This window comes from Balaenoptera ricei, chromosome 18 (genome assembly GCF_028023285.1).
Source record: "Balaenoptera ricei isolate mBalRic1 chromosome 18, mBalRic1.hap2, whole genome shotgun sequence".
NCBI lineage: Eukaryota > Metazoa > Chordata > Mammalia > Artiodactyla > Balaenopteridae > Balaenoptera > Balaenoptera ricei.
The window spans coordinates 14293503-14318562 of record NC_082656.1 but is presented as its reverse complement, the minus strand read 5'-3'; the positions used below and the strand labels follow the sequence as shown (position 1 = coordinate 14318562).

The 25060-nt window shown below is 38.0% G+C and overlaps 1 protein-coding gene across 2 annotated transcripts in view; it reads right to left on the bottom strand.

Annotated features, from left to right (window-relative positions):
* Positions 1-25060, bottom strand: part of FREM2 (FRAS1 related extracellular matrix 2) — a 145478-nt gene that overhangs the window by 25458 nt on the left and 94960 nt on the right. For both annotated transcript variants that reach the window (XM_059903299.1, XM_059903300.1), the window contains exons 7-15: positions 15745-15894; positions 13778-13987; positions 12190-12387; positions 11246-11410; positions 10491-10673; positions 7133-7263; positions 5254-5412; positions 3342-3645; positions 1348-1479 (exon numbers count right to left, since the gene is read on the bottom strand). In XM_059903299.1, the coding sequence (XP_059759282.1) occupies positions 1348-1479; positions 3342-3645; positions 5254-5412; positions 7133-7263; positions 10491-10673; positions 11246-11410; positions 12190-12387; positions 13778-13987; positions 15745-15894 (1632 nt within the window). The remainder of the gene's footprint in view (positions 1-1347; positions 1480-3341; positions 3646-5253; positions 5413-7132; positions 7264-10490; positions 10674-11245; positions 11411-12189; positions 12388-13777; positions 13988-15744; positions 15895-25060) is intronic.

Sequence of the window (25060 nt, the reverse complement as noted above, 5' to 3'; positions counted from 1 at the left end):
TGCAATAAATACTGGGAAAGATTTATGAGACTCCAGATATGAAAAAGCAAATAGGTGTTGAAGGCAGGGATTGAGATTCCAAATTGCTCTACTGTAAGTCCAAGCTCAAGAGTTTTGAAGGCACACTGTGCCATTTCATAAAAGAGAGCAAGCACACTAACCGAAGCTTTGTTTCATTGTGTTGCGACATGTGTGAAATTTATCTAATTTTAAAGAATGCCGAAATTGTCAGACTTGAAAAAAAACTGGGCAGAAAGAAAGCAGAAACACTCAAAAGAAGCAGGACTTGAAGCTTAAGTTGCAAATCGAGCATTTATTATATGCTTGGTTATTCAGAGTACAGGCAGACCTCAGAGATATTGCAAGTTTGGCTCCAGACCAACGCAATGAAGCAAATATCGAGATCAAGTGAGTCACATGAATTTTTTGTTTCCCAGTGCGTATAAAAGTTATGTTAAAATTTACTAGGATAAAGAAGATGTGGTACATATATACAACGGAATATTACTCAGCCATAAAAAGAAATGAAATAATGCCATTTGCAGAAACTTTGGATGGACCTAGAGATTACCATACTAAGTGAAGTAAGTCGGACAAAGACAAATATCACTTACATTTGGAATCTGATAAAAAAAGATGATACGAATGAACTTATTTACAAAACAGAATCAGACTCACAGATCTCGAAATCACATTTATGGTTACCAAAGGGGATATGTGGGAGGAAGTGATAAATTAGGAGATTGGGCTGGGATTGACATATACACACTACTATGTATAAAATAGATAACTAACAAGGACCTACTGTATAGCACAGGGAACTCTACTCAGTTTTCTGTAATAACCTATATGGGGAAGAATCTGAAAAGGAATGGAAAATAGATACATATATATAACTGATTCACTTTTCTGTACACCTGAAACTAACACAACATTGTAAGTCAACTATACTGCAATAAAAAAATTAAAAACAAACTATACTGTAGTCTATAAAGTGTGCAATAGCATATGTCTAAAAAGCAATGTACAAACCTTCATTAAAAAATACTTTGTTGCTAAAAAATGCTAACTATCCTCTGAGGGGGTCTTAATCTTTTTGCTGGTGGAGGGTTTGAAATATTGAGAGAATGACCAAAATGTGACACAGAGACATGAAGTGAGCAGGTGGTGTTGGAAAAATGGCGCCGATAGACTTGCTGGAAGCAGGGTTGCCACCAACCTTCAAGTTTTAAAAAACGCAGTATCTGTGAAGTGCAATAAAATGAGGTCTGCCTGTATTCAGTAAAATAAAGCAGGTAAGGAGAAGCCCAAACCACCTCCATGGATTTGCTTACCCGAGTCACCTACCGTCTGTGTGGGGCATGGTGACAGTGAGCTTGATGAGATTTGTGTACTCGGGGTCCTCGGGACCCGTGTAGCGCAATTTAGCTGAGAAGGGCTCTGCTCCCACTATCCCTGGCACCCGGGGCTGACAAAGACCTCAAGGCAAAATGAAGACATTTATGCTAAAAGAAGATAATAGACAACACTTAAAGTATATATTTTTAAATAGGCACTATTATTTTTCTGTGTACTTTAAAATTCTCTGTGAGCTAAGGCACTGCTGAGAGTTGATATTATGAGGAAGCAAAAGACCATGATGGGAGAAGTAATCCCAGCAGACACTTCAATGGCTTCTTCTTAACATTTGGGGTATTTTATAAAGTTTGAGAAACAATAAATATTATTCAATGTGATTTAATTTGTGCTGGACACCATCTGTTATGGTCATATTCACAAAATTATCTTAACATAAAGTATAAACAGGCATAGTAAAAATGATTGAAAAACAACAGGAAAAAGTAAGTGTAGTTTAATTAAATGTATGAGATTGTTACCTTAGAATTAAATCCTTAAGACTAGTCGTAAAATTTACATTATTTATAATAAAACTAAAAATGCACTCATTCTAAAAACAAAAGCTAGTCTTCTTAGAATCAGAGAGCAAAATATATAGTTTTCTCTCTATATGTAATTTCTTACAGTATGTGTATTATAAATTTTAACTCATTGTCTAATCTATCTATCTAGAATTTTAACATGAAAATCTTCCTCGCATGTTTGCTTTGAAAGCACTGTAATGTCTTCATTTTAATACCGCCCGATGCTGGATCACAGTTTCCAGAGAACTAGGCAATATATAATTTCTTTTCTGTTTGTAGAAAACAGATCAGAATCAGGCCCTAGCATCTGGGATGTCTGCTTTATTAATTGGGGGCAACTCATTTTAGGGCATTGTTTAATTTATTTTTGGTGCCAGCACAATAGTTTGGTTTTAAGAGAAAGTTAAAAACCATACATTCTAATCCTAATAAAAGAACATGGTTACGCTACATGTTATCAATAAATATTGATCCTGAATATATAATGGTGGGAGGTGGTACATATAACTTTTCTTGCTGCAACATATGTACATCTGAAGTGTTGTACACAAATGGAATTTTTAGAAATAGAATCTTATAAAAAGACTGTTATTTTAAAACTCTGATTTAAACATTCTTCTGCAGAGTTAAGGATTAGTTTTGTAAAGTGGATTTCCTGTCTCGTCAGTGTTATCTCCGGGCACATGTATTTTCCACCTCACTGTGTCCGGGTTCTAGCCCTGACCTCAACCTCCCCTCTAATAACCAAGTATGGACGCTTGTACACACCCCTCTACCTGGACTGTCCTTCCCCTCCTGCCTCAGCAAACTCCTGTTCATCCAGCGCCCAGCTGGCAGTGATTTGGCATCACACATGAGCTGCCCTGTCCAGATCTGACCCTTGCGTACCAACTGCTTCATCTCCTGATCTCCCTTCCTCTCCCTTACGTCCTGCCCCACTTCTCTGCTTGTAGTTCCCAGGATACTCCGTGTTCTTTCACGCTTCTGCGAGTCATTGCTCAGGCTTGTTTCCCCTACTGTTCTCAAGACTCAGCTTAAGCGTCTCCTCTTTGATGAAACCTTTCCAGACCCACTCAGGCTAGAACCCATCACTACTACTTTTGCATTTCTGTGTCCTGTCCAGACTAAAATTTGTCTGTGTCTTCACTTTGAGTATGGACTCCTGGAAGGCAGGAATCCTGCCTTATTTTTCATATGACAGCCAGAAGCCTGACATATGCTCGGTGATCGAAAAATGCAAAATGAATAGATATTTGTTTTCTAATGAATATTTTTGCGAAAATAGATTATCATTTAAAAATACTTATAGAGTATTACGGAATACATGGGGCATCTGGAGGAATGAGTAACTGGAAATTAGACATATATAACATTCCACGGTATTCCAGCGACCTGTATGTGAAAAGGGCCTCGCACTACCTTCTTCTCTGCCGATGGTTACGGGAGGGCTCGTCAGCTCCAAGCCTTCATTGCCGTCGGCATTCACAGCCCGAGCTGCACACTGCACCCTGGAGCCGGGCTGGAAGTATATGGAGTCTAAACTGATCATCTTGGATGAAGTGAAAAAGGTGTCAAAGTCCACTTCTCTCATGGGGCTGGTCACTCCGTCAGGGCCCGCGGGCGCGCTGATCAGCCAGCGGTACCGGGTCAAAGTGTCATTGATGTTCTCACTTGCACAAATGGATCCTGTTTTGTCATAGTCTGAGTATTTAGGGTTGCAAGCCTATGGGAAACAAATAACCATGTTAGGGCCCCAGTTTAGAACAAGGTGGACATTATTCCTCTTAAGTTCTCTCTCCTTTAGTGTTTTCACTGCTACGTTTTCTCCATTTCTACATGTTATTCAGGCAACTTTCAAATTCCTAGCCCTAGCGATGCTAGCTTTTATGAACTCTAATCTTGCATTTCAAACAGCTTCTTGGCCTTTTCCACCTTTAAGTTGATACGAGTAAAAGTGATGCTCATTGCATCACCTCCCGACTCCTCACAGCTGTCGAATCGTCCTTGTTCTTTTCTCTCTCCCTCTCTTCTCCTCTCTCTCATTTTGCCCCCACATCCAGTGGGTCAGTGAACTTGGTTGATCCTTTTTGTAGGATGGCTCTTAAGTTGGTCTTTTCCTTCCCATTCCAAGCATCACCTTTCTATCTAATTCAGGGCCTTTCTCGGCAGGTGACCACTGTTGCCATGGTAACACTCCAATACAACCCCTCTTCTCATGCCATTCTTTTTTCTGTTTTTTTTAAATTTATTTTATTTTTGGCTGTGTTGGGTCTTCGTTGCTGCGTGCAGGCTTTCTCTAGTTGCGGCGAGCAGGGGCTACTCTTCCTTGCGGTGCGCGGGCTTCTCATTGCGGTGGCCTCTCCCGTTGCGGAGCACGGGCTCCAGGTGCACGGGTCTCAGTAGTTGTAGCTCGCGGGCTCAGTAGTTGTGGCTCGCGGGCTCCAGAGCACAGGCTCAGCAGTTGTGGCACACGGGCCTAGCTGCTCCGCGGCATGTGGGATCCTCCCGGACCAGGGCTCGAACCCGTGTCCCCTGCATTGGCAGGCGGACTCCCAACCACTGCACCACCAGGGAAGCCCTCTCATGCCATTCTTCTGTGCAAGAGCTCCCTGCTACCCAAAAAATGAAGTGCACGTTCCTTAACATAACATTTCAAGACCTCTGTAACTTGCACCGCATTATTATTTCTGCCTTGCTAATCCAAAAAACATTTATTGTATACCTATTATATGTAGGTGATTACACCAGGGGTATTGCAAAGTAAGAATAAATGCGTCCCAGTTTTTGCTCACAAGGAGCTTATAATTTATAGCTAAGAGAAGGCAATTGAAAAAGTAACTATAATATGCCATTTGCAAGGCAACCACTTCATCCAGGAATGACGTTTCCTTATGTGACTCTTAAACTATTGACATTTTCATCGGACGATCCCAAACCTTCCCTCACAGGTGGAGCTGCTGTTCTATCTCCTAGTTTGTATAATGATCACATCATGCCTTATAGTAGAGTGACTGATTCTTATATCTTTTTCTCTCCCTTATGTTTAAATTCCTTGAGTGTAGAGTTCATATCTTATTTATTTTTCTCTCAGTGACAAACCCTGAGATAATATGAGATAACATACTATGTGTACATCAGTTAGTAAACCTTTGTTAGATGAAGGAAGAAAAATAGGACCTTTACTTGATCAACAGTTTCCTTTCCAAAGTTCAAAGATTAAATCCTGCAGTTTTTCCCCACTTTTATTTCATCATGACAAAGCCCATACTATATTGGTTAATGTTCATAATTATTTTAACTATTTTACAATTTTCCTCAACTTCCTACTCACCGTGATACAGACAACAGGATAACCAGACACAGGTCCAGCACTCTCTTTGGCTCTGGAAGTGTCATCATACATCAGTAAGGACACAATTTGAGGGACAGAAGGAAAAGTGACATCTGCCATGCTGTTCAATTCTTCTATGTATACAATGGCTTTAGTGGCCTAGAAGGAAGAGATAATTCTCCATGATTATTGAAATATTAGACTCCTGGTGCTTCTATTGTGCAGAACAATACTCACAATGCTTGGCAAGTCCATGGCTTCATTATAGTAAAAATTGTCACACCCAGAGCCTCTGCAGTGTGACAGGCTCTATGTGCTTTTTTCCTCATGACCCTGGCACCTGGGCCATATCTTAAGGTGCAGGGGAGGGTACCTGAGTCCTGGGTTGCCCAGTGGCCCACAAAGTATTTGGGCTTGAATTTTTTTCTCCAAATTGTGATGATAGTAGTTAAGTCTGTCTCGGGGTGGTAAAGTGGAAGATCCATGACAAAGTCAATTAGTTAATAGTGGGAGGAAAGCTGAACGAGACCAGGGAGAAGGCAGATCCTAGAGGTCATGTGACAGCATGGGCCCTGCTGAAGTGGATGTCAGGTGAAAAGTGCAGCTTCAGAGGAGCAGAGGACAGAAGCACAGGCAGAGGGAGAAGCTGAGTCACAGACAGAAGAGGAACCTGTGAACATCTACTGGGGGTAGAATGACAAGGAAACCCCGCTGATACATTTGCCTTTTGCTCCCGAATCATCTTCCAACATCCAACGGTACATCGCAGTTTCCAAGCCTGTATTTACGCGTGTCTTCTTAAAAGGGGCTTTGATCACTTGAAGTGATTTGAGTGAATCTCTGTTCCTCTTACTCAAGAGTTTAATATGATGCTCCATAAAAACTAAAGACTCACTTCTTATGTGATCAAGACTTACAAAAATATATTTGAAAAAGATTTTCTGCCCCTACTTCTTGAATTTTAAATACGACTTAAAAAAAAACCCCAAGGCACTGTAAATATCCTCAAGTAGTAAAAATTATAAAATATTAAAAATACCTGTACTTAAGGGAAAAAAAAGTCTCCCCAATTTGATCTCATGCTAATAGTGAAACAAATAATAAAAGAAATAGAGTAAATGTAAGCACAGACATTGTAAACATTGGTCTGTTCGTTAAATCATTTAGCTTTAAAAATTAGGCTTAAAGGTCAAAATTCTATGGAAATTACGTTTATCTTGAAGAATATCTGGTTGATGAGACAATATAAATTAAATAAACACAGGAAAGAAGTGTTAGGACAGTAACATTTGGGTCACTGAGGCTCTAGACATCAATTTAATAAAGTTACCATGAGCAGGTGGAAATTTTGAGGGTTAGCAAACTGTTTTGTGGGTTGAAATGTGTGTTTTCATGAGTTGTGGCACTAAATTAATAGCCTCATCTTTGTGCTGAGACTATGCTTTCTCTCTGGAGGTTAATCCCAGATTCAGTCGTTATTGACTAAAATAGGAAGGGTAACTGGGCTGGTGTGGGACTCAGAGGCTCTAGTCCTTGAGTTTCTACAAACATGATTTTTCAAGAAAGAGACAGGAATTTTTTATTTTGGCTGCACCGCGGGACTTGCAGGATCTTAGTTCCCTGACCAGGGATCGAACCCGTGCCCTCGGCAGTGAAAGCATGGAGTCCTGACCATTGGACTGCCAGGGAATTTAGGACTTTCTTGATTCTTGTTTTCAAATGAAAACAAAATTTATTTAGGAGGTGAAAAGAGATTATGTGCATTGTCTTTATACAAGGGTTGTATAAAGTTGATTACTTAACTGTACACTATGTGATGTTTACATGCATTTTCCATGATAAAATGCTGGCCACAAATTCATATCCATAAATTACTTACCTGCGTCTCTGCTATCATATTTTCATCGGGTTTTAGGTGGACAGTGAAGGCCTCTCTCATCTCTCTTACCCCATCGAATATTACTTCAATTTCAACAATGTGCTGGATTTCTCCCTCCTTAAACTCAATTTCTACAAATGCAAAGTCACAGGTTTAAATCTTTTACATAGGAATATGCGAAGTTTTTCTTAAGCTTCTTTGACAGTGACCCACAAGGCGAAATATATTTTATATTGTGGCCCAGTATACTTACGTGTATATGTTTGTGTGCGCATGTGAGTGTGGATAAAATGGAATAAAAAGTTTTAAAAACATCACCTGTTCTTACGATATGCATTGCACTCTAGTATTTTCTATTCTATTCCATTTTATCCAGAAGAAAATTCTAATCATAAGCTACTAAATTGATTTTTTGACCCACAGTTTGAAAAAATGCAGAGTTATGGAATAGACAATCAACAATTCTGACATCGGCACAATCAGACAAACTCACCTCTCATTTCCCAGAATTTCTAAACCAATAGGACATAAGTCAAATATACGATCACAGGCATTACTGAGTGTGAATAGTATTTTCATTATGTATATATCTAGAAAAGCTGGACATCAAATTGTTGAAATTTTTAATATCATGTCAAATTATATTTTAAAAAGACTTCTTTTGGTTGTTGATGTTAATCTTGGAAATTCAGCAATTTTTTTTAAGAAAAACGTTAATGGTGTTTTTTCTCTCACCCCGTCGCTCCTAACTAAAAATAATTCCTTCATTGTCATGAAAATTAAACCCAATAATGGTAATCCTTTTTTAACCATTCATTCTGAGATTCTTAAAATGTTAAAAAATTAACTGATTTTACTGAACTCAAGAATAAGCAGCTGACCAAACTTGGATAAACAATTTTGTTGGTTTTACAATGCCTTTTGAAAAACTGGTTCAGAGGAGAAAATAAAGACTATAATGCATAATCATTCCAATCAGAGACGATAACAGATGCTGCTTTCTCATGTAACGGCGGTATTCAATCATTATAATTCTAAATTAAGAAATCCTTTCAAATGTGGCAGAAGAAAATGTGTCTCCAACGTATTTTTCTTTTCCTACTTCTGTCAATTATGAAAAGGATCTTTTTCTTTAAAATTGTGTTAGTAAGCCAGACTCATCTTTAAAATTAGTTCTGTTTCTGGGTACAGCCATTTTCCACACTGGCCTTAGTCAGTTCTTTGATACCATTAGCTTTAGATTTCTCATACCCCAGGAGGGCTTACGGTCCTCGTTCCAGAGGATGAAAATAGCTGATCGATTCTGGGTCACCAATTTGTTTGATTTGACCTGTGTGAAGCTGCAATGAAAATTTATTTTCTAACCCTTCAACATCTGGGGATTTCATAGAAAAATACAGATTTTTTTAGATCTTTTGCACTTTTCTGCCTGGCAACAGTCATCTGGCTATGACAGTACAGGTCTTTCTCAGCAGGGAATGGACCTTCTGGTTGAAGAACATTTCCATCACTCCATCTTTCCCTCACACTTTCCTTGCTTCCCTCATTTTCATTGTTTGTCTTGGCCTTGTAAACATTTGAGTTTTGTAACCCTCTGAATTATATAAACCTAGTTTCTAAGAAGTTGAAAACTTAAGTATTTATTTTAAATGCTTAAATTAATTGTTTTCTTACAGTATACATGCTAGGTGATAGTTGTTTCCTCAGCCACTTAAGACATTTAAAAAAAAAAAAAATTATTTATTTATTTTTTGGCTGCGTTGGGTCTTTGTTGCTACGTGCAGGCTTTCTCTAGTTGTGGCGAGCGGGGGCTACTCTTCATTGCGGTGCGTGGGCTTCTCACTGCGGTGGCTTCTCTTGTTGTGGAGCACTGGCTCTAGGTGCGCAGGCTTCAGTAGTTGTGGCACGCGGGCTCAGTAGTTGTGGCTCGCAGGCTCTAGAGCACAGGCTCAGTAGTTGTGGCGCACGGGCTTAGTTGCTCGGCAGCACGTGGGATCTTCCCAGACCAGGGTTCGAACCTGTGTCCCCTGCATTGGCAGGCGGATTCTTAACCCCTGCACCACCAGGGAAGCCCCTGGACATTTTTAACACAAAAATATTTCAACATTTATTCTATATTTATTTTTTGTTTGTTGTAAATGACTACCTCAATTTGGACCATAAAAGGAGAAATTAAAATATATTTCAGGAAAGATTACTAAATTTTTATTATAAATATTTATAAACACATGTTGACATTTATAGGATAAAAGAGACACAGGTTGATTTACTGTTATTTAAGTTTTCTCTGATTTCATTTGTCAATTTACTATATACATATAATTTTGTTTCCGTCTTAGCAAAAAGAATTGTTTTCTTTATAAGAAAAGCATCTTCTGTTAAAGGTCATGTCATCCACATTTAGAAGGTGTTTCCTTCATGTAAAACATGCTCATTTTAGAAATACTTATTTTAGATTTTATAATTAAGCAGCTGATCAGTTTTTTCCTCTCATTTTGGGTTTTATGCGTATATTTCCAATATATTATCATTCTTTACATAGAAAATAATATGAGGATAACTTTGAAGCTCTATAGTAGTACATCAAACTTTTACCATATGTGCAAAGAAAATAAATGGTCCTTTGTAGAAGATGCTAGTTTTTCCAACTGTTTCATTAATTCTATTACTGATTCTGTCACTTTCTAAACTCTGTTCTCAAATGAGCAGATCAAGATGAATGCCTGTAGTCTATGATCACCAAAAACTGTTGGCAGTCTCTATTTTGCCGGTGAACAATCCACAGAGAGAGAGAAGAACTGACTTGTTTTATACTCATAAAAGTAATTGGTGAAAGTTTGAAGAAGGAGAGGGATGGATGAAATGTATTCATTATGAGTTCCTAAGGCCCAGAGAATTCATGGTCCCTGTGGTTGGTAATCTGTCCCCCTTTTACTGTCCTCCATTAACACTAAACTTCCTAGCTTGAAGTTTTGGATTGCTGTTGTTCTATGACTATCTTCTTGGCTATCACGCACATTTTCAATGCAGTAGAATATTCAGGAAAATTATTATTTAACATCGGATTGCCATAATGCAGGTAAAACCCACTGAAAAGTAAAGGACTGTAGACTCAAAACAGAAGATCATCTAGCACACTGACTCAAAATTTCCCTAACACATGTACCCAGCAGTCAAAAGGGGAAATCCTGGAAATAAATTCCATTGACTTTGTTTTCCTGAAGGAGATTAATTTAAAGGAGTACCTGTATTTGTATTTCAGTTGGATGGATATTTCTCTTCTTTTTTCCCAAGGGCACCAGCACTAACATAGTGTGAGCACAACCCATCTGGACACAGGCCCTGGGAGCCCCCATACCTTCCGACACAGGGTGATAGTCCTCTCCAGAGGTGGCTGAGCCGTCCTTGGTGTGAACCCTCACAACGGAAACCTTTGAAGTGTCTCCTTGGCGAATCACTGGAATTTTTATAACCACCGACTGTCCTGGTTCTTTTGGTTCACTGACGCTAAATTTGGTCTCTCCAAATTTAATAATTGTCTCTATAACAGTGGGAGACACGGACAAATTAAATTGCAAAGGGAATGCTTTTTTTCTCCATTTCTAATGTTTTTTCTTTGTTTCCCATGTGGGAGGAGCTTAAATATATTATTCTCTTGCCTTCCCTCTGTCCCCTCGCTCAGTATCACTGGTGTCATGAGAAACTGAGCATGCGTGGCCCAGCTCCTTCCTTAGGAATTAACCACCCCCCCGAAATCACGTGCTCTGGGCTGTCTCTATGCGCCAAAAATTTTACAGGAGTGGGTCACTGACAGTGGGACGGGAAGGAGGAAATTGTTGACCCAGGACAACCTGCACCCAAGGGTACGTGAGGAGGAGCAGGGAGGTACGAATGCTTGGGATTTAGCATTTAGCTATAAACCATGTTCTTCAATATAACTTTCGGTTTAAATGGTTTATTTCGTTCTCCACTTATCTTAGTCTTTTTCCTATTTCTCAATTACTTTAAAAGCCAAGTCAGAAAGAGGGGGTTATTTTCTGAGCCACCTAAAACTTTAATACAGATGGATTTCAGTTCCTAATTTACAGCTGAACACAGGAAACGGCGTCTTACTATCAGCATCATCTCTGATCCTTATCAGAGCTTCATTCTGTTCACCAACCACAGCTCCAAAAGGGGAGTTGCTTTGTGGAGTGCCAAGAACCAGACGGAGCTCCTCTACCTCTTCGTATAGTACGTCATCCATCAGCTCAAGGATACAAGGCTTTTCAGTCTCACCTGGAACAATAATAATGACAGCAGGACAATCACATCCCGTAGGCCATAAGGGAAGCATCTGCAACCAGAAGGTAAGCCCCATGAGGGCAGGGATGTTGCTTTTTTCCCTGCTGTATCAACAGTGCAAAGAACAGTGTCTGGCATGTAATAAGCCTTTGATTAATATTTGCTGAATGAATGACGAGGTTTGAACATATGCAATGACAGGCCCTATTTGTACAGGGAGTTCTTTAATGCCTGTCTTAAGTCCTGTCACTTATGTCTGAAAACAAGGGGAAAAGAGGAAATGCCAATTTTATTTACAAATTTCTAACATTATGATCAGGAGGCAAATTTAGCAACTTTGTACTGGTTGGTCATTGTTAATTTGACCACAGTACATGTATCTTGTACAATTATTGGATCAAAGTGATCAAATATTTTATGACATTGGATACATATTAAAAATGTGACATCTATTTCCTTTCATTTCTGTCATTTGAACATTAAGTCTTTCCCAGTACTGTGAAATCTACACATTTGATATGCCATTATCTGCTGAATAAAGTTTGAATAAACAATATAGCACATCACTAGAAACTAATCAATAAGTTGATATGGAAACCAAAAGAACATTCATTCACCCTGTTAAAATCTACCTCACTTTGTTATCATTTAGTGCACATTAAACCATGTCATAAGCTTGTTGAAATCAAGAACTTGTATTTCCTTGATAGATATCTCACACCCAAAACTTGGCTTCCGCAAATTCCAAATAGAAATTTCAAGCTGAAACTTACCAGGGAGGAAGGTGATGGTGGAGATATCAGTGTTTGGGCGTTCTTCAAAGTCCATCATCACTTGTGCAGACCCCTGTCGCGTGTAGCATCTCACCGAAGACCTGTACTGGATATCTCCACTCCTGTGGATCGTGGCAACTATCTGCCCGTCATTTTCATTGCCAGTATATACTCGTTCTTTGAATTGCATCTTAGGCACTGCAAAAAAAAATACAAGAAAATAAACATATGGATCAAAGTGAACAGAAATGTAAGGAAAACGGCATTTCAGAAAACATGGTTTCGTGGGAAGAATAATTGAACAGAAATGAGAAGAACTGGATCCAACTCTCCACTCAGTCACTTGTCAGTGTTTTGGCCTTGAGCAAATCACTTAACTCAGTATTTTGATTTCCTTATCCTCGTAATTTTGCTCTGCCTATTTTGTGGAGTAGGAAGATGCAATGAAATGTGAAAAAGTAGATAAAACCAGAGATTTTAAGATGTCTGTGTCTATATATGTTGCTTTATCATGAGCTTTTCAGAATTTCTTGATATGAATGATATTAAATATTGTGCACATAATCACATGCATAGTTTACCTGGACTGTGTTGGAAAAGTTGACAATGGCTATAATATTATATATATTATATAATAGAAAGTGACACCTATACTGGGTCAATTAACTATAAGTCTCATTGACAATAGGTTAGACTCCTCCAAGCAATGTCAGGATCATCATGGTAGAAGATTATTCAGAATTTCCTTGTGATGACGTGTCAGAGAGCCCTGCCATGTGTCCAGAAGCTTATTGCTTCAGAACAGTATTTTTGGCACATCATTAGGGGAATTTCAGGAGTGTCTGGGAGTAAGGAGATAACAGAAAGTGTCTTGTGTTGAGAAATGGAAAAAGACCATTAATACTCAAGGGTTTGTGCAACCCCATGTGGTTCCACCCTCCTGTGGGAGGGAGTTCTTGACACACAATCAAGATATTGATAACAATCTCATTTTTTTAAATTTGCGAGGAAGACTGAAAGTTTTCTTCTGACACTGTTTAATTCTATCAAAATAATCAGGATGAGAAACTAAGACTTGGTCGGCTAAGGTATTATTATGGGTTGAACTGTGTCCCCCAATTCACAGGTTGAAGTCCTAACACCCAGTACCTCGGAATGTGACCTTATGTGGAGATAGGGTCTTTACAGAACTAATCAAGTAAAAATGAATTCATGAGGGTGGGCCCTAATTCAATATGACTGGTGTCCTTATATAAAAGGGAAATTTGGACACAGAGACACACATAGAAGCTGATGTAGACAGCTAAGACACATAGGGAAAAGATGGCCGTCTACAAGACAAGAGAGAGGGCTGGAACAGATTCTTCTCTTGCATCCCTTAGAAGGAAGTAATCCTGCTGATACCTTGATCTTGGACTCCTAGCCTCCAGAACTGTCAGACAAGAAATTTCTGAGTCTGTAGTGCTTTGTTATGGCAGCCCTAGCAAACTAATACAGGTATATAAACCCTAGTTTATCATTTTACTTAACATTTACATAAACTCTAGCTTATCGTTTTACTTATCATCATAAATTAATAAACACTCACAATCTGAGACAGAATCATTTATGGCCACCGTGGCTTTGCTGGGATCACCAAGGGCAGCATTCATAGGCATTCGAAGCACAAGTTCAAATTTCTCAATTCCCTCCAGCACCGGTTGTCCAAGATCATCCAGAATGATAACACGAACAGTCTGCATGTTGACTCCAGGTGCAAAATCTAAATTACGACTGATTCCCACATAGTCTGTTCCAGCTGTGACAGTAACAGAAGAATTTTTCAGTTGGGGACTAACTAAATTTAAACAAAATTATGAGACGCAAACTATGTAGATATATTTATAATCCTTTTATAAATATATAGACTAGCATACCGTTACGGAAAATACATTTAATGAAGTGCAAAAGATTAGTATCTAACCTTTTGGTTATTGAGATGGTAGATCAAAGATCAGGTTCTGAACTTTGTCTTATCTATGTCTAACAAGTTATTTTACCTTTAGTTAGTTTAGCTTTCTGTCTTATAGTTTTTTTAAATCTATTTTGGAATTCTCAAACAGAACTAATAAAAATCAGGTCTAAAAATAACCCTCATATCAATCAAGTATTTGATTATCATAAGTTATATATGAAATATAAATATTGAAATTTTGTTATCATTAGCTAAATATCCAAATCTATTTTCAGAAGCTACTACAGAACTTTAGGTGTGCGACTGCCTGCTGGTTAAAACAACACATTTCAGACACAAGCTTTTGCCTGACATGCTTCACCCACGCCTGCCCCAGAGACGTATTTGGTTTTTGGCTTATTATTCTCAAAGACATATTTGGGTTTTGGCTTATTATTTGTCAGACTGTGGGGCGCATACTAGTGTTGACATCTCCATTTATGTTCTAAAGTAGTTAAAAAAACAAAACTTTCTCTTAATCTTTAGGCACTACATCCATAAAGCCTGGGAACAGGGGAGAGTGTTCAGTGTTATTTCTTCCTTGTTTTCACACCTTCTGCTCTTCTGACTCTCATTTTGTATCTGTTTACCTCTGAATACGCAACTATATTTGAGTATGTGTCTTTAATTCATTTTTAAAAGTCTCTGCATCTGAATCTCACTGTGGTTCTTTCCGTATCTGAATCTCACTGTGGTTCTTTCCGTGTTTTTCTTTTCCTCTTCTTCTTCACCTTTATTCTCACCTCTTTCTTTGATTTGAATTTTGTCTAAAGAAATGACTAATTTGGCTAAACAGATGTTTGTTGGACACAGACTACATGCAAAACACTATGCTGGTTCTACGACATTTAAAAAGTGAAAACGTAAGGGTGACATAAAATGGGATGAATGATATATGTGATGAATGTGTGATGTGTCTATGATGTACATGTGTGTGGGCATGTGTAAGAGATAGTTTGTATTGTTGGTCATTTAGATGGGACAAAAAAGGAAATTTCTTATCTTTTGCTTGTCCTAGCTTTATGATAAACTTCTTGCAGATGTAGATTCCAGAATAAAAGGCAAGCATGTGTCGGCTAGGACAGACTATATAATGAAGTGTAGAAAAAGTCTTTGGGTCCCAAGTATTTATAGGGACATTTGTTTAAAATGAGGAAGGAGCCAAGCTGGAGATACATACCTGCATGATACTTAAATGCCACTAGATTTCTCTGAGGGTGGCCTTCACGATTATTCTAGTTGTGCATATGACGTCATAATATTCAACGATGGTAGATTTCCCAAGTACAGAGAACCAATTCATGCAAATAAAGGCATTCAAATGTAGAGTCTTTGACTTATATGTTTATAACTCAGCTTTTGATTTGTGGCCCTTTAGATGTATTTTCTCACAATAGTAAATAGAGCCTAGATTTACTGACTATACAGTAATTATTTCAGAAAAAATTACATTCAACCAGACTGCTTAAACAGAAGTGAAGTATTTGGGCTTTAAGGTATTTCATCATGGTAAGTCGAAAATTGTAGAGTCCTCAGAAGAGTTGCTGTAGGAAACTGCTCACCGTCGGCAGAGGGAGAATCTGTTTTCTGAGATCTCACGGTGACGCTAGAAGCCTGGGACAGGTCAGTGCCGGTTCTCCACACCCGCACGTCCACGGAGCCTATGCTCTCGTCCACAGGGTACTCGACGTCACCAAAGTAGAGGATGGGTTCTGTTAAGAAGGAAACAGAAACCATTTCTGTTACGTTTACTTTTCCACATCAAACTGTACGATGAAATTCCAAAGAACAGTTCGCTTCATCTTATCGACTTCCTTATATCATTTTTTTTTCCTTTTAGCAAGATAACATCTCTTTAATCTCTAGACTTACACAGTTTTCAGATCAAAACGCCTCTGTTGAAAAGCAAAAATACATATGGTAAAGTGTCTAATGGAACTTTTTTTTTATTGCTTATTTTTGTTGTTGTTGTTTTTGTGTTTTGCTGTGTTTTGTTTTGGCAGTGCTGCACGGCTTGTGGTATCTTAGTTCCCCGACTGGGGATTGAACCCATGCCATGGCAGTGGAAGCACCGAGTGGTCCACCAGGGAATTCCCTCTAATGGAGCATCCTTATCTTGAGGCGTATGAGTTACTTTGTCCCCTGTATGTGGGGTGATAAATGGCTTCTAAATGTACTTCCTAAAAGTTTAGCTGGTAAAATAGCAGCAAAATGAAACAAAACACATAAAGCTGGAATTTTATGAATTTGGCCTGACGGCTCATTTTACTGTCTCCTACCGGGTCATCACTCTGGACACTATTTGCATAACGACATCTTCTAGTTCATCAGCCCACTGTCTTTGGGCCTCTTATAACCCTTAGAGAGTTAGCCCCTATTGGCATAACTAGACTACATGCGACTGGCATAACTAGAATATATATGATTACGAGTCCTGAAGACTTTAGGACATGATAGTAGGTTACCTATAGGGTTTTGGGCGTACTCTATACTAACTGAGGTTCCACTAGAGAAATAATCTCATACCAAGGGGCTTACATTTGTTTTAAACGTGTATGAAAATCATGTGACTTAGGCCATTAAAACAGGACACATACTTTGGAGACTTTGTATTTTTTTCCAGTATTGGTGATGAATTGATCTAACCATCATTCCCTGTCTGATTCCACACGTGACCAGCAGTTTACCTTGTGAGACAGCTGCCAGAGTCTGAGGGATAGCAGTTAGCTGACTAATGAAGAAAGCTGGGAGATGATTTGTGAGCTTACTTAAAAAAAATCCCCAAAACTTATTTTGAAATATTTATAGGCTTGTGGGAAATTGCAGAAATAGTAAATGGAGTGTATACTTTACCTATTGTGAGCTTATCAACAAAGATAAATTAATTGAGTATATTCATGTGATAAGGCAAATAGTCCTTTGACTTGAGACATTTTAGTCATCTGTGTGTGGTTTTACAAGACTCCAAAGATCTAAGTCTAAAAGGTCATGCAACTCACATCAATGTTCCCTAAAACACAAGGTCATTCAAGAGATGACTATCACATTTCAGAGCATTTAACTGAATTACCAAACATAAAAATGAAACAAAACCCTACAATTATGGCTCACAACCACAGGAAACCCATTTTGTGCACTGCTCAAGTTGAGTAAGGATTCTTTATTTTCCTTCCCCCAAATAAATTATCTTTATTGAAACTGGAAAATTGTGTTTTCTTTGTTTCTTCATATGGCGAGCATGATAAAAAGCACAGAGCTCCCTGAACTCTTGAATAATACAAAACCGACCTTGGAAATTTTGCCTGCGTATTTTGGTTCACGGGCTGATAAATCTGCCTACAGCATACTTTCACCTCCTTCTCATCCCTTCAGCCTGGACAGTGCTAGGGCATGTCAGTGGATGTGTACAGATGAAGGTATTATCTTATTAACCTCAGCCAAGGTGGACCTCAAATACAAGCCAATAAATTCCTTACATTTCTCACGCTGAGTAGGGGGCAAAGGTGAAGACAAAACCCTGAAAATGCTTATTTTGACCAGACGGCCACACCAAGCACATCTGTGTATCTTTTAAAAGGCTTTTGTAATTATTGCAGAGGCCTGGTCATCTGCATCCAGCGCGTGATCTAAGTCTCTTCACATTCCTGGCAAATCACATCATTGTACAGATTAGATTTGAGTTATGGAAGATATCTGTGAAATGCAGTACGGGAGACCCCCTATTTAATAATGACACCTCCCATATTCTTGTCTCTCTACTCTTCCCAGATACATACTAGAGGTGGAACAGACTAAAATCATGTGAGTGAATACGACCATTAATCACCAAATGGGCTACACAGAGACCACAAATTTTGTGCTGCACGTGTGTGTTCAGACTCACTCCGTCAACTGTAGATCAAGTGTTTTGATGTTATAGCTTAATGTGCAGTTCATATAAGAAAAAAAAGAGTTCTATGTATTCAATAGTACTCTGAAAATGTTTATCCAAGTTGTCATTAAGAGTGAAGAGTAATGATAATAGTTACCACGTGTAGAACATTTATTGTGTCTGACATATGTGCTTTATGCATGTGTGTGTGTGAGAGAGAGAACGAGAGAGAGGAAGGGAGAGAGAGACAGAGGTGGGAGGTCACAGCACATGTAACAATGCAATAAATAATACGATTTATGTGAATGATGCAAACAATATATCATATCGCCATTGTATAGTGTGTTGTTACCTACAGCAGAAAGAAAGAGGGGGAATGGAAAAAGGGTTTTAATCCTAAACCGCTCAATTTTACCACTGCAGCTAATAGAACGCATTAGGAAAGATACTTCTCTCCTTAAGATTGATTTTTTGCCTATCTGTAGATTTATTTATGTACTTTCTCTCCCTCTCTGTGCTCTATTCATGATCACTGGAAAATTAGTCTATTAGTTGCAGTCATTGCAATTAAAGTATAAAGTGACTCTGCTGAAATTAAAACACATTTTAATAGTTTTTATTAATTCTCGTTAACTGCCTAGTTTCTTACATCATGAATAAAAAGAAATGGTGTGGCATTAGCACCTCTGTATCTTTTCAGTGTGGTTGAATGAGAACTGAAAAGAATAATCATTATTGTTATTTCAATTTCTCAATACCTTGTCATAAGTCTCTAAAACTTAAATATTATTTATAATTATTACCATTTGTACAGAATCTTATGTAATATGAACGACTTAAAAATCCTTCAAGCAGTGAGTTGAGTTATAGATAATCACTCAAGATAATTGGCAAGAGTTTCCTTGACCATTTTAATGTGTAGGTAATAAACTAGTGAAAGGAAGAGAAAGATAAATGGATGAAACTGTCAACAGTTAAAGGATACCTGTGCGAAATTCAGAAGAATTGCTTGTTCTTGCAAATTATTATTATTTATGAATAAGATTTTAACTCACCTCTCTTTGGTAAGCTGCTTATCTGTTTGTTTTTATCTAGGAGCTCGGTTTCTCTTAAAAGTTAAGTAAACTGTAGACCTTTGTCTATTAGTTTTGTAAATATCCACGTTACAACTTCAAGCAGATCAGAAAGAAAAAAAACTACTTAATTGTGTAATCAGATCTTAAATACACACCGTGCCTTGTAAGTTCACAATCTTAATAGAGAAAACAGTCAGTGGCTGATCTTACTACCTGGAATGAGAAGATATCAAATAAAGTCATGTAGCCCACACCCACAGAATACCATAAAACAGTCATTCGTCACCACTCCACCAACCACAGGTGACACGGCAGAATGAACGTTTACTCCCCCTGCGGAGAAAAGATAAGTTATATACAAATAGTGTGAGGAAAGCACAAGGGAGGTTTTTAAATTGGCCGCGTGAAATAGTGTGAAATTCTTAAGGGAAGCCAAACTTTACTCTCTGTATCCTTTGTGGTGTTAACGCTTTTAAAGAAAGGGCACAGATCAAGGCATTGCCTACAGAAGAGTCTGTCTTAGTTCATTAAACATTAATATGCTTTTCAAGGTTGGGAATACTTTCAATACAAACAACACAGACAGGATCATGTCTATTTCTTACAAACATAGTTGATGAGGAGGCTTGGCAAGCCGTACAACACACACACCTGCAATGAAGACAAAGGGAAAATAATTTAAGTTTTTCCCCACAGGGAAAAAGTGAACTTTTTTCCTTTGCTGAGTCTGTGGTGTCTAGATTGATGTTTACCATTACTTTGTGTCTCATGAGATGAAAGGAAGAGGTGCCAGTAGTAATTGCTATCTGGAGCCAAATCTTATTTACTCACGTGTACCTGGAACGTTGGTCAAGTAGGCTTTGTAGCTCTAAGATGTTTGCTTAGAATTGCATAAAAAAAGAACTTCTACACCGTCTTTTGGCTGAAAATAATACAAAGGAACCTCCCTAAATTATTTCCAATTCAGATGTCTCTTCTGAGTTTTGGACCTTGGTAACTGGCTGCCTACACAGCCGCGTGCTGTGGGCACCTCAGGGTAAACTCTCAAACAGAGGCAGTTGAGTCACCACCACTGCCCACCCCCTGGTTTCTCTCTCTGTCACTGCCACTGCCTTAGGTGCAGCCAGCATCACCTGCCACTGAACTCTCCCAACAGCAACTTAGCTAGGCTCTTAACCAGAGGCCATCCCCCAAAGCAAATCTCATCATGGCAATCCCTTTGCTGAAAGCCTGTCAATGTTTCAACGCTCTTAGGGTTGCTAACAGTCTTTTTAACATGGGTTAAAAGCACTGGTTTGTAAAACACTAAACATTTGGTCTCAGTTTGCCTTTTAAACCTCATTTTGGCCTCCTTTCTACCCCAAAATCCAGTGTCTTGAATGTCTTAAATGTGGCACTCCCAGTCTTTGCTATACCACTGCCATTGCTGTGAACACTCTTCCCTCCTCCTCACAGGATAACTCCGGCTCCTTTCAGGTCTCAGATTATTTTTATTTTTGTTTTTTGGACGCACCACGCGGCTTGTGGGATCTTAGTTCCCTGACCAGGGATCGAACCCAGACCCCCTGCAATGGAAGCGCGGGAGCCCTAACCACTGGACGCCAGGGAATTCGGGTTTCAGTTTAGAAGTCACTTGTGCTGGGGAGCACCCTGTCTTCCCTCTTCACCCCCGCCCCCCTCCACAGTCACCTCAGGCTTGTATCCCTCCTGTCTCTGAGCTCTCTAAGGGGAGGAATTAAGCCTCCTTTACTCACTGATGTTTTCCTAACACTTAGTGTAATCAATGTCCGGCCGTAGGTGCTCAATTAACGTTTGTGGAGGGAATGAACATCGTGTAAAATAGGATCACTGATTTGCTGGAGCAAATGAATAAATATGTCCTTGTGGTGGGTGAGTTAGAAGACAACCGTCCTTAGCATCAGGCAGTGGGAGTTACAAGGCCTCAGGAGGGTGAAGTGCTTGTCTTTGCAGTGAAATGACTGTGGAGAGCTGCCCTTTGCATCTGGAGCAGGTCCACAGGGGCAAGGGAAGCCCACCACAATGAACTCCAAGGGAAGGGGTTTTTTTTACTTTCACTTTTTAAATACTTTGCCTCCAGGCATTTCCAAGCTGGATGTGCATTAGAATCATCCAAGAAGATTTAAAGATACAGATGCTTGTTCTCACCTCCAATTTATCGAATCATAATTTCCAATGGGTTCCCCCAGGCACTAGTGTTTTCTCTTTTTCTTTTTCTTTCTTTTTCTTCCTTCCTTCCTTCCTTCCTTTCTTCCTTCCTTCCTTCCTTTCTTCCTTCCTTCCTTTCTTTCTTTCTTCCTTCCTTTCTTTCTTTTTTTAAGTTGACTATATTTTTTAGAGTAGTTTTCAGTTCAGAATTGTTTTCAGAGCAAAACTGAGCTGAAGGTACAGAGATCTACCATATACTCCCAGCCCCACCTGTGTATCTCACCAGTGTTTTTGGAAACCTCTACAGGTCTCAGCAAGCTTCAGGTTCCTTTAGCTCATGTCAGTGTCTTTAGCAAATAATAAGTAATGGTTAGATGCCACACTAATTGTTTTGATTTCAGTATCTTACTTCATCCTTACAGCCACTCTATGAGGTACGTACTGTATTAGTCCTCTTTTCACAGATAAGGAAACTAAGGATTAGGGAGGTTAGGAGATTTGCCCAAAGTCACACATCAGGGAAATGGTGGATTAGGGTCCATACCTAGATAAAGTGTGTGCCCTTAACTAAGCTAACTAACCTTAACTAAGGCAACCATAATACAAAAGGTTGTCACAAGATTTTAATGAACATAATTTTTACCCTGAATTCAATGTATGGAGGTTTATCATATAGAAATGCTAACATAAGTGTACAAAGGTACATACACAAGTATGTTGTACTGCATTTGTACTAAGGCACAATTGAAAACAAGCCCAAAATCCCTCAGAAGGGGATTGGTTGAATTATAGTTCATTCAGAAAATGCAACACCAGGCTATGAAGTTGATTTTTTTTCTTTCCTTTTTTTAAGGTAGAAAAGCTAGTGAAGACATTGATGTCTGGTTAAAGACAGTATTGTGATTTTACACCCTCTACTTGGCTTCATCAGCAGCAATGATAGATTAAAAATTAAAGACAGCATGCCATTTCTTTTTGGTAGCTTTGAAGCCTTTCCCTTTATCATTATGATGCTTGATAAGGAAAGGGAGAGCTAAGCTCAAAACAAGATAAGCATCTCTGTGAACTAAGAACGTAACAGAACAACAGGACATCATAGTGGTGAGTGGAGCCCAAAGCGAATGGTTCTGCTGGCCTCTTAAGTCTGCACAAAGGCTGTGAATCAACACTGGAGTCATAGAAACCAAAGGAAAATGGAACTCAAGAGTGAGGGCAAAATAAACATATTTTCAGCCATTAAAGATGAAGAGGTTTTCTTACCTACAGATGCACACTGAGAAATTGCTAAAAACACAGAAGAAAAGTAAAATCAAATGGAGGCACTGGATGCAAGAAACTCTGCTGAGCAATCAATAAAATATTCTGGAAAATCCAACTATTGATTGCAAGCATAAACAATCATCGTAACTGATCTTTTCAACTTAATGCTGAAACTGAAACTTGAGACAACAGAGAAGAAGTTATAAACAGACGAATTCAGTGGGTGTCTAAACTATTCCACGTCCTTGTCTTTTTCAAGAGAGTAAACTTTGTTAGGCAGATAGTAAAGTACCTTCATTAAAATTATAAGTTGCCACCAAAAGGACAGAAGCCAGTAGAAAATAAAAATCACAAAGGATACGGAAAACTTTCTTGGCATAACAAGAAGCTGTGAAGGAGGGAAAAAAATAAAGGAAAAATCCATATGCAGAAACCCCAAATAAAAAGCCCAAATATATTGCCATAACTAGAATAAGGCAAACTGCTTAACTTTTCTTATTTAAAACAGATGGAGTGGATTAAAAAACAAAAAGACAAACAGACATAAAAAAATAGCTGTAAACAAAATTTGAGGAAAATATGAAAACTATAAGGTTGTAAGAAGGCTATGTTAAGCCAATAGGAAAAAAGCAAGGCAGTGTAGCAACATTAACAAAAGTCCAAATACAATTTAAAGCAAATTCATTAATACAGAGGAATTCTACATAATACAAAACAACCGCCAACCAAGATTATTTGACATTCTTGAATTTGTATTGAAATATATAAAGCAAAAATTGACGATTATAGGAAAATATTGATTAATCTACGATTATAGTGGGTTTTTTAAATCTTACAATGCTCAGAAAATGATAGATGAGGCAAAATAATTTAGTAGGAATATTTAAAAAAATCGCAACATAACCTTTGTCTAATGCATGTACGTATCCCTGCCCCCCAAAACAAAAGATTGGTATCCAAAATAAATTAAAACTTTTATAAATCTACAACAAAAATTTTAACAGCAAATGGAAAAATTGAAAAATTATATAAACATTCAAATCTCAGGAGAGAAAACTTTCACTGTTATATGTAAATAATCTTAAAATGAGATATTATTTAATATTCATAACATTAGCAAAACCCAAATAGTTCAACAATGTGTGGAAACAGACATCCTCAGATGCTGCTGGCAGGAAGGCAATTGATTCAATCACTTTGGAGAGATTTGGCAATATCTGGTAGAATTGAACTTGCACGTCCAGCATGACCCATCAATTCTATCTTTAGGTATACACCCTAGAAAAGTTCTGTACGTGTATATTCAGGAATATTTACAAATATGTTTAGTGCAACTTTATGTATACATATAAAACCCAATGTCAGTAGGGCAGTAGGGGAATGGATAATTAACACTCATCTAAATTCGTCAAAATAACCAGATCTTGAAAACACGATGCTGATTTTTTTAAAAAAAGCAAGTTGAAATAGATATTTATCCAATTTACGATCATTGCTACTTTGGAGGACCATGGTAGTTGAATGGTACTAGAAGGAAACTTATGTTTTATGTCTAGTGTTTGATTCCTTTAAAGGACCTGAGGCAACTATGAAAAATGGAACAATGGTTAATTTTAGATAGAGCACACATTATGCTGTATTATTTTTGTACATTTCTGTAAAGAAAAAAAATTTTTACATGGTAGTTATAGAATGGTATGCACAAAATAATTCATGTTGTTCATACACATATTATTGATGCACAGAAAAATAAGAAAGAATATATATCAAACTGCTAACTGGTTATTTCTTAGAGATGGGATTATGACGAAATTTTACCTCCTTTGCTGCACATTTCTTCCACACACTAATTTGCTATATATTTTACTTTTTTTTCCCAAGTAGCATCTATTACGTTTGTAAATAGGAAGAAAAAAAATTAGATTAACTTCCTTCTATAAATAACATCTTGTAAAAAATTAGTTTTAAATAATTTTGACTGGGCCTTTCCCTACTTTTCTTTCAAAAAATATGTAAACACACATTCTTAAGAAAGACCTCATATTTAGTCTCTAAAAAGCACTTTCAAAATTCTTGTTGAAAAAAAAAAGGTCAAATATATGTTTGAGTATATATCAGTTTAAAGGCATGTTTTGACATTTCTTTTCCTTGCCAACTATAATTTTCTCAGAAAGAATAAAGAAAAGTCAGGACATGTCTAAAATGCTTATAACTTAAGGACTGAATCTTCCCAAGATTTCAGCTGAGAATACGTGGTGAGCCTTTCTCCAAAAATGATACTGTAATCAGAGATTCTACTGTCAATCTAGTTTCACTCCAAAACTCTGATTTTGTCTTTTTCAGGGTCGATACAAGTTTAAAATAAAATTTAAATGTTAAGGTCATCAGAGTTTTCCACCATCCAGTAGCATTTGAAGAAGGCTTCCTGAATATTCTTTATTCAACAAATATTTCTGAGAACCCATCTCTAGGAGAGTGTTTTTAAAACCCTTTTAATTTTTGCTT